A 10,649-nucleotide genomic window follows, 5' to 3' on the forward strand; every position below is an offset into this window, starting at 1 on the left:
AACAAAAGTCAAATCCCAACGCCCCAGTGCAGTGACGGGGGCACTGTGCTGTAGGAGATGCCGTCCTTTGGATGAGACATTAAACCGAGGTCCTGACTCACTGTGGTCATTAAAGATCTCCTGGCGCTTATCAAAAAGAGTAGGGGGTCCCCTGGTGTCCTGGCAAAATTCCCAACCTGGCTGTCTCCATCTGGCCACCTAATCATCCCCCATGTAATTGGCTCAATGATTCCTCCCTCTCCACCTCAAGCTGATGTGTGACGAGCGTTCTGGTGCAAAATGGCTGCCGTGCATCACCCGGGTGGTGCTACACATTGGTGGTGGTTTAAGTGAGTTACCCCCTTCAATGTGAAGCACTTCGGGTGTCTAGAAAAGTGCTATATAAATGTAATGATTAGTATTATTATCATTATTACTTAGATGAGTGATGAAAAGTTTCTGTCAATAATCGTTGTGTTCAGATGAACTGTTTCAAGGAAAGGCAGTCCCAAATCCTTTGAGCTACCTCGTATGTTCCCATAGAGATGTGAGAAAAATTCCTTGGATCGTTGACAAAGAATGTGGAAGGCGGTCTGAATGTGTGTCATGCTGCTTTGCAAACAAACTTTGTTATGGAGGCAGTTTCGGCAGGTAGCGGAACATCTCCAGACTGGATTGGTGGTGTAATTCAGGTTGCTGCTTTTTAACCCCTTTCCATAAGACTGGATTAATGGGCGGACATCGTCCACCAACATTTCCAGGATGTAAATCTCGTCATGTGTGGCGTATTGTTTGTTACATTTCGATTTTGAAAAAAACATGGCCATATGTTTTCTTTGAGTGATAAAATCCATAGGAGTTGTCTTTTACTTTCCAAAACTGACTTAATTCATCAGTAATTTATATAATTGCTTGAAGTGAAATTGGGTCCAGACCTTTCGTTCCCTCTCGTGCTTCATGCATTATCACTGAAATGGGCTCATGCAACATTTTACAGGCGCAGCTTAAGACGTTAGAGCTTAATAGCTTTCTGCATTATTGAAAACTGCACTTTGTTGCAGTCGTACAGAAAAGCCATTCTGGCCCTGCTGGTGTTTTTTTCCCGTCATAGATTTAATTAGGGGCTGTCTGAAGTGTCCCACACACCCCCTCAGTCAGTCTCACTAGAGCCGAACAGTCGAGGTGTTGTGAAACAGGCCTCTTTGATTTATTTATTTTGGACACAACTGCAATTATAGCACTTTCCGTTTGTATGATCTGCATTTTTCGGTAGCTTTGGCCTTGAGCAGAAATAGATTTCTGACCCATAGTGGGGGACCTCTTAGCGCTGTATTTATATTTTATTCATGTATTTGCAGTTCAGCTAAATTGAGTGGCAGATGTAAATCGAGTTCCTAACTTGAGGAAAACAAGTCTCATAAAGCCCTCAGTATTTTGAGAGGAGAGACTCTTCAGAGTGTTGTCGGAGCCCTCCAGTGTCCTGGGTTGGGTTCAGTCAATAACGGGGACTTGCCATGAATGCTAATGATATAGTTAACTCAATTAAACCACAGCTTACGTTAATTGCGTATTTGTAACAGGCAGCTGCCACTGAATTACGATGCGTGACTGGGTTTTGTATTGCCAAATGCTGTCATTCTGTTTCCAGGGAGGCCCGCCTTCTACCCTCAGCCCGTCCAAGGCCAACCTGACTACATTCGCCAAGAACCTGGCCAAGGTGCTGCTGCTTAATCCAGGGTGAGCCTAGTGCATACGTGTGGCCTCGCTTTAATACCAGCGTGTACGTATACGCTTCGTGGTGGTGCACCTGAAACCCCCCCCTCATTTGAAGCGGTGCACCCACCTCAATCTCCACAGTGTGCAGGCCTGCTTATTGCACGGCATTTGTTGGGCCCACGGAACAAATGAAAGCCATAAATCATGGTTATGTCCCTGTGAGAGAGAGGCAGGAGACACACACACACACACACACACACACACACACGTGCAGAAAGCCACTCTGGAATGCACCTGCTCCATAGACAAAGCAATAGAGATCACAGCAGGTATCTGGTACCAGCCCTACATAGGGCTGATGTGGGGATGTTTTACAGCGACCCTGTCTGTTAGACATGCAATTTTCTTTGTCAGGCAGCATCCCCAAATGGCAGTGCTTTTGTAGGCAGGGATACGGCATTGTGGGTTTTTACGGAGCAAGGCGAGATGGGAGCGAGCAGAGGAAGGCTGGAGGGAGAGGAGCGGAGTGCGTTGGGTTGGTCCCCGCAGGTGGTAATGGGAGATGCTGAGAAAGTCATTCGTTCAAGAGAGGACTTTCTTCAGCTGTCAGCAGCGTAAAACAGATGAGAAATGGTAAATGGACAGGCTGTCAAGTAGTGATTTCTCCGTCGGCCTGAATTGTCACAGTCCCCAGACCATGAAGCTGTCACACACAGAGTTGAATTAAACATGGTTTGTCTTCCTTTTACCCAGTGTATGAAACCTGTTTGAGCACCTCTAAAAAATCTCTTAGTCAGTGAGCGTTTAATGGTAGAACGAGTAGGATTTCCCTAAAAATCAAGGTATAGACTCATATAAAAATGGTCCCTCTCAGGCATCCAGGTGGCGTGGCAGTCTATTCTGTTGCTTACCAACATGGGGATCGCTGGTTCGAATCCCCGTGTTATCTCCGGCTTGGCCGGGCATCCCTACAGACACAATTGGCCGTGTCTGTGGGTGGGAAGCCAGATGTGGTGTGTGTCCTGGTCGCTGCACTGGCACCTCCTCTCGTCGGTCGGGGTGCCTGTTCGGGGGGGGGGGAACTGGGGGGAATAGAGTGATCCTCCCACGCGCTGCGTCCTCCTGGTGAAACTCCTCACTGTCAGGGGAAAAGAAGCGGCTGGCGACGCCACATGTATCGGAGGAGACGTGGTAGTCTGCAGCCCTCCCCGGATCAGCAGAGGGGGTGGAGCAGCGACCGGGATGGCTCAGAGAGCAGGGTGATTGGCCAGGTACAATTGAGGAGAAAAAGTGAGGGGGGGTAGGCCTACATTCTTTTAGGTCAGTCTAACCAAAACTTCTTTTGTTGAATCCAGTGTTTACACATCAACCCCTGTCCTGTTATCCTCCTCGGTATACTGTTGAGTAGATCAGCCTTAAAAGTAATAATGTGCATTTGGAGAATTATTTACCCTTATGGAGGGAGAAAAGAGGTTGAGCATCATGGGCACAGATAAGGAACTGGAGGTGTATGTGTGCAGACACAACACATATCAGCACAAAACTGCTTTGTCCACAGGATCTTGCTTTAACTAACAGATGCTTTATTCACGGGAGTTAATACTTGACATTGTTGGAATTTCTGCCATTATCAGTGTGTGTGTGTGGGGTGGGGTGGAGGGGGGGGGGACTATCAAGCCTGAACAAAGCCCACATCAGCAGCCACGTCACGTCGCCATGTGTGATTCGGTGGCTAACCATCTTCGTATCATTCTCATCATCACCGTGCCTTAGATGAATAGACTCCAGCTAGGAAAAAAATCAGCCTCTCTGATCTCAAGTCTGATCTCTACTGTAAAGTATGAGTATTTTCAAGTGCAAAATGCTGCTGTCAGAAGTAACACATTACAAATTACATTCTGCTTTTACCAGACTGATCAAATATGAATCACAGAATACTCAAAAGTAATCAAAATGCATATTTCAAATACGTTAACTTAAAATACTGCCCGTCTCTTACAACTTCAGTACAGACATTGGCAGCAGAGGTCTACGCAGCAGTGGGAGCTGCACAAAAAACAGCCATGAACTGATCTGCAATTTCTTTAAGGGGGTACTCCAATCAGAACAAAACCATCCCACCAATTACCGACCCTCAACTATCAATTACTGCGATAATGGTCCCCAGGCTGTTTAGTTGTGAGAGTATGGTTAGCAAGACGGCTGCATGACCAAGTACATGTCACTGTGGCGTGAGAACACTTGACATTTTAGTATCTATTCCGTTTTTTAGTTCACAAATTATGCAAAGGTGTGATTACAGTGCCACCTGTATGATGATTGTCTCAGTTGACCTTAATCAGGAATCAGGAATCACTTTGTCATTTTATTTCATGTACTTGCGTACATGAATGAAATGAAATATCGTTTCCCCCAGCCCACAGCAGTGCAACACAAAGACAAAAACACATCCAAAAACTGCAAGAACTGCAAGAACACATATATCCAAACTAACACATATATCCAAACTAAACAAAAAAAAAAGTCACTGTCCAGGAGAACAAACGCCAGCCGATGACTGTCAGAGCTGCCGGTCTGCATGGGCTAGCAGTTAGCTTACCCTGCCCCGCTTCCGTGTCCTGTCAGACCGCCCTTGGTGTTTCCTCTTCGGGTGCAGCTCCAGCAGGGCCGTGGTCCTTGAGCCCACCGGACGCAGCAGACCAGGCTCCCTCAGCCGATCCAACGCCAGACACATTCGACACACCTCCCCGCACTCCACACGACGACGCCAAAAACACAGTCAACGCTAGGTGAGGCCACCACCAAACCGCCCTTGATGTTATCGGGAAAAAAAAGTTGAAACGTGGTGACTCCCACCTTAATAGGCCACAGGTTTGAGACACCCCAGCAGTGGAATAGGCAGGCTAATGTCTGACCCACACACCGTTTAATGGCTACCATAGCGCTCCATGTCCCTCCTCTTGACAGCTGTCTTGGTGTACTCTGTCTCTGACCAGAAGGCCAGGTGGCAACTTTACACTTCCTCTGTTATTCTTTGCTCTCATCCCTTGAAATAGTGGGGATGCGGCTTTTGTTTTCACACTGGGGAATCTATCACTGCTGCAGCTTAAGCCTACTGCTGCACACTTGTTCAGTTTGTTTACCAAATTATTTGTCCTGATTGCTGTGATTTTATTTATTCTTTTAATCACCTAGATTTGTTATTTTGCATTTTATTCCATGATTACCAGTCCTATTCAAGCCGAGGTACAATTACCCCTCTCTTGCCATTTTCTAGGTTGGAGTTTGAAAAAAAACTACAATAATCCTAATGCAATGCTGGACGTGCAGTGTGTCTGTTGTGCCCCCGAAGTGTAGCTTCAAATGCTGCAAATTACACCGGTTGTGTTGTGCATGCGTCATCGCTTTATGTTTATTGCCACTGTATGTGCGGTATATTGCCATGGTATGTATCTACTTGGCTTGCTGCCGCCGCGACCCGACCCCGGAGAAGTGGCTGATGAGATGAGATGCATGTGTGTGTGTGTGTGTGTGTGTGTGTGCGCAATCCTATGACTGGGAGGCTGGTAGAGATGTACCGCCATTAAGGGGTGGAGTGGTAGCAGGTTCAAGATAGCGAGGGGCATTAAAAGACTCTGGAGACTGCCGGAGTAGAAAGGAGCTTCCATTGAAAGTAGAAAGGGGAGAGAGACAGAGGGGGACGGTCGGTGGGCACACAGGCATGGTCCCAAACATGTTGAGGACATTTAACAGTCAGGCCATCTGCTGTGAATCATGTCTTGGTGGGCAGACCCGGGGGAGATGATCTGCATCGGTAAGACAGCCAGTATCGGCGATTCATTCCCCTCTGCTGTCAGAGCCGCATCAGCCTCTGCATGTGAGATATATTTGACAGTAGAAGGCTGGTATCCAGTCTGTGTTCACTAAAAGCCTTTCACTCAGGGAATCCCACGATCCCTCATTGGACCAGTTTCCTTCCTTTTCTTACTGTGAGTGGAATGGGCAAACGCTGCCGAGTGCCAGATGCCCTCTGCGTTGATCTCTGGATCTGCAGAGGTCCCCCAAACCGCCAAGCGAAGCCGCGTTGTGCTCATTTTGCCGATGCTGTCAAGAACTTTGCTCTCTCCTTCCCTCGCCCCCAACCTCTGCTGTACTACAGAAAGTTCTGACGAAGCTGTGTTTGGTGTCACAAATCTTTCTGGTGCTGTATGTTTGCCCCCACCCGCCCACCAAAATAGACCATTGTATGTAAATCCGCCAATCTGCATGCGCAGATTCTTTTTAATTTCACAGCTAGTTGAGTGGCTCTAATCTCATCCTACCATTTGGGCTGTTTGCTATTCAAATCTAATGGATGGTGTGTGTGCGAGGGGGGGGGGTATTGCAATCTCGTCTGTTGCCTGCAAACTGAAGTCTCGAGTGTCAAGCCACAGCAAATGATTCAATTGCTTTTGAAAACGGAGCCTGACAGCGTTTGTTAGGATATAAACCCACACCTACCCCTTCATATCATTAAGACACAATGGGTTTTTTATTCTGAAAGAAATAACAAACGTACACATTATTTCAGTGTTCTATCTCAACTGCCTCCTTTTTAACAGGATGGATGAGTCTGCTGCTGCTGCTGTGGATGCAGACTCTGGACTGCCAAGCAGCTCTGTGCTCTCCACCTCATTACAGATGTGCATGACAACGGTGGGCATGCACATTAGCAGTTGGATCACACACAGCGTAAAACAAAGGTTTTACTCATTACGTCCTCGGTGTTTTCTCATCATGAAGTTGCTCGAGAATTTTTATTGTTTAAGAAACTGAAAGAGATTAAATACAGTGGTCACACGGTAATTGGTTTTCTTTTGACATTTGCATCTAAAATACCAGTCCATTATGTCCATATAAAACAGAGCAAAAGTCAATATCTCCCCTCTCTGGACAAGCCCGGTGCAGAATGTTATGACCCTTGAAATGCTTTTTCATTCACGGCAAGTTGTGATTGTTTATTATGCACATATTAGAAACCTATTACACTGTTCTGTAGAGTTTTCAAATGAAATGACTCGTTTTTTTCAGTGTGGACACTTAAGACATTTTTTTGTTTATACCGTGTTTTTCCTGAATTCCATTTGCCTGCAAGTACCATGACACATTTACATATAATAAAAACATGGTTTTGAAAGTTTTTAAGAAAATAAGAAGCTAGGATAATTTTGCAGGTACTATGTTGTAACTTTTCGTTTTTGTTTCTTCTCGCTGTTTTTCACTCTCTCCCTCTCCTCACTATAAATTAGGCCATGCCTGGAAACTGTCCTGTCTCTCACTCTGGTTTGGAGCTGGATGAAGACACACCACAGGGTGGAGTAAGCACCAGGGATGGCCAAGAGCAGGAAAAGCACTTGTCTCATAAATCAGGGCAAGGCTTCATGTCTGAGAGGCTGTGGAGAAGAGCTGACACGGAGACCGGTGTTGAAATTTGTGGGGGAGGAGAGATTTGGTCTGGGGATGCCAGCCTCCAGCAGACAAGTGTCCTGGGCCTGGGTGATGGATGTTGCATAGAGCCGGAGGGGAATGCTAATGAGAGCCAAGGTGTAGTGGCTGACTGCTATAGGGGGTGTCCTGGCTCTGATGGGAGCTCATTAGGCAGCATGTCCCACCTGCAGAGCACCAAAGGAACAAGCTCCAGGTCTTTCTTCCCACAAGCCAGCCCTCATTCTCAGCTCTCCGAGAAGACATACAGCAACCAGGCAGTCCAGTGTCCACCTGATGAGGCTGCCTTGAAGGGCCAGTTCAGCCCTAAAAAGATGGATGAGTCCAGTAATTCGGAGGGGATCTCAAGAGAGTGTGAAGTGGGGGTCAGGGCAGTTGCAGAGCAAAAGTCGGGGCTTTTCTCTTTGGTCAGCAGAGTTTCTTGGATGGTCCAAGATGCAGGCCGCCTTCTGTGGAGCGCTCCTTGGGTATTGCAGAAAGTCAGGAAGGCAGGGCTGGAGCCTATAAGGGCCATCTGGTCCAGTCAGGTGGTCTCTCAGATTAAGGAAAATCCAGTCTTGTCTATAGTGAAAGACAGCCATGTCTTTGCTCTAGTCAAAGAGAGCAACATGCTCTCTATGGTAAAAAAATTGCTAATGATACAGCACATTCGGATGAAGTTCACTCAGGATTCTCTGCCAAAAAAAGCAGAGGGGACAGTGCAGAGCCCCACAAACCCAAGCAAAACTTTAACCCTGACCCAAATACAAAAGGGTACAGAAGAAATCGAGTTACCCCATGACTCACCCTGTACCCGAGAAGAGAAGTGGTCAAATGATAGCAGTATAAGGGAAGTAGAGTTGCTAAAACAGCATGGCATGATTGATATTTGTTCAAAGCAAAAACAGAGCATGAGGAAGGAGTTTATATTAGAAGGGAAACAGAGCTGTGTGCCACGTGGTCCATATACAGCTGTGAACAAGGATCTTCAAGCAACAGCAGTAAACGACTCAAATCTAGATCTGGAGTCACAGGAGAACTTGGTGACTGTTCGGAGAACTAACAGTGTTCAGATTTTCTGTCAAACGTTAATAGAGTTTCCAGATGCCCTTATGAATCTCCAACCTTTGTCCCAGCACAGACTGGTGGATTCTCTACAGTCTGTCATCTCCACATCACTGTTCAACTCCCAGAAAATGGTGGCCCTTTTCTGGTTAAGTGTGGCTAAATGCAGCCAACCTCAGCCCCAGCCTGCCCTCCTGATTATGACTGACTCTTTCCTCTATACTTAGACCTCTGACCCCGGGTCCTTGGTGTTGTTTCACCATCTGTCCTTGCTGCAGCTGAAGGAGGTGCAGGTGGGCTTTGCTGGCCAAAGCGTATGTTTCATGGGCACTACAGAGGAGAGCGTCCTGGTTCTCCACACCCGCAGCAAGAAGCTCACCCAAGAGCTTTGCAGCATCATGCTTGGTGTCATCTGCCCCGGGGACAGCAGGGTTTCTCAGCACCCCCTTTTCCACGGAGACTTGATGGAGATGTCTCTAGACTGGCAGACCGATATACCTGAGTTGCTGCTAGATTCCGGTTTGAGGGTCTACTGTCACTTCCAGAAGACTCTCGCCAATCTTGTTTACCTTCTTCATGGTAACATGAATCAACCAAGGCCCAGCATAGGGGAAGTGCGATTGCTATTGTACACTAGTGTAAGGGTGAGCAAGAGTCCCGAAACCAGTGCTGAGCACCTAGCCCAACTTCTCCTTACTGATACCCACCTATGCCTGGTGCAGGAGCACACCGTGTTTCACCCTGCTCCTAAATCAGTGCAACCAGAGCCCCACCGCAGCCAATTCAAGGATTTAACTCTGTGCTGTCGCTCAGATATACGGTGTGTTCTGGTGCATAGTGGAGACAAGAGAGGATCTACCAGACTGAATGTAATCATGTCACATGGAAGGGCCAGAAGTCACTCTGAAAGTGTAACTGAGGTAGCTAGCCCGCCTCCACTTGACTCTCATCCCTCTCCACAGACTGAAGTATGGAAATTAACTTTTGGTTGTTCCGCTGAGGTTGCTTGCCTGATCAATCACTTTTCAATGTCTGAGCCATGACTGGACAGCCGATAATGAACCGCACAGCCAGAACCCCCACACTTACAAACCAGGGAGCCATGGTTTTAGAGCGCCCTTCCATGATGGGTAAAGGATGTCTCCGTGACGATCTTCAGCTCATAGTACTTGGATCACATGACCCGTGTTGGATTTTTTTTTTCTTGTGTGTTTTTCTACTGATGTCAGTTTACACAATATCATTTGTTGTTGTTTTGTTTTTTTTACCATTTCTTATGTATGCAAATTCAGTTTGGTTGTATAATGTTCTTCTTTGCCACTTGTTCTATGCTGCTGTTACTGTTACTTCTTTACTAGAGTGTCATTTTTCACATTGAGGAGAGCATGTCAATTTGATCTTTGTCGCTATTATTACACTGTTGTATAATGTGATTATTACACTGGAAGCAGCAGGCGGTTTTGTTATTTTTTTCCAGTGTGATGATCTAACAATTGTCTCACTATGCTGTCTCAGTTTACTTGGTCCATGTGTTTCGTGGATATTGTGATATTTTTATAACGGTTTTTACATCGAAGGGAACTGAAATAAATTAAAATGGTCAGAACTGCACTTGTATATTAAAACGATGCAAAATTTGAAAAAAAAAATGAAATTTTATCTGAAAACAGATTTTTGAAATGGATGAAATATATGGGTGAAACACGTTTTGTTATAATAAAGGAAGTTAAAGGTGTTAATACTCGGAGTCGGTTTGTTGAACGCCCAGAATGCAGACGAAAGCTGCTTTGGTTAAGCTGTTGACTTGGGATACTGGGGAATTCAGAGCATGATGCGTTTCACTGCTCTTTCTATGTAACTCCTAACATTGTCTCTTTGCCCCCCCCCTACCCCTTCTCTCTCTTTCTTCCACTCTCTCTCTCTCTCTCTCTCTGATGTTACCTTTGGCACTTTGTTGACTTTGGTCCCCAAGGATCCATCTCTGACAGTCTGGAGGACCCCGCTCGAATCATCATTCCACTCTCGACTCTCAACCCAGCGGTGGAAAGGTAAAAACTTTGCAGCTGAGGTCAAGGTCAGCCCCTCTGCTACTCAAGTTACTATCCGCCCAATGCCCGGCGGGTTTATCCTCGCCAGTCGACATGATCCTTCACAGGAAAATGTCTCGGCATATGAGAACTGAGGCAGATAGCTTGATGGGTTCCTTCTTAGAGGAGGGAACTTAGGTCAAACTGGCTGCCAAGCCTGAAGATGGAGCGAGTGGCCGGTCCTTATCATGACTGAATGACCCCGATGTAGCGGAGCAAAATAACCGGGACAGTATCCAGTAGTGCAATCAGTCTTGTGTGCTCGGTCAGGGAGGGGGAGAGAGAAACTTGGCCTTGAATAAAGACACGCACTGCACTCCATTTGACTGGAGGTTTGAG

At 46.5% G+C, this 10,649-nt stretch overlaps 1 protein-coding gene across 1 annotated transcript in view; it reads left to right on the plus strand.

Moving 5' to 3' along the window:
• kif16bb (kinesin family member 16Bb) overlaps positions 1 to 10,405 on the plus strand; it is a 36,829-nt gene extending 26,424 nt beyond the window's left edge. The window contains 4 exon segments of the mRNA XM_056292269.1: positions 1,628 to 1,716; positions 6,297 to 6,390; positions 6,984 to 9,092; positions 10,262 to 10,405. Of these exon segments, the coding sequence (XP_056148244.1) occupies positions 1,628 to 1,716; positions 6,297 to 6,390; positions 6,984 to 9,092; positions 10,262 to 10,405 (2,436 nt within the window).
• The last annotated feature ends 244 nt before the right edge of the window (positions 10,406 to 10,649 follow it).

This window comes from Lampris incognitus, chromosome 13 (assembly GCF_029633865.1).
Source record: "Lampris incognitus isolate fLamInc1 chromosome 13, fLamInc1.hap2, whole genome shotgun sequence".
Lineage (NCBI taxonomy): Eukaryota > Metazoa > Chordata > Actinopteri > Lampriformes > Lampridae > Lampris > Lampris incognitus.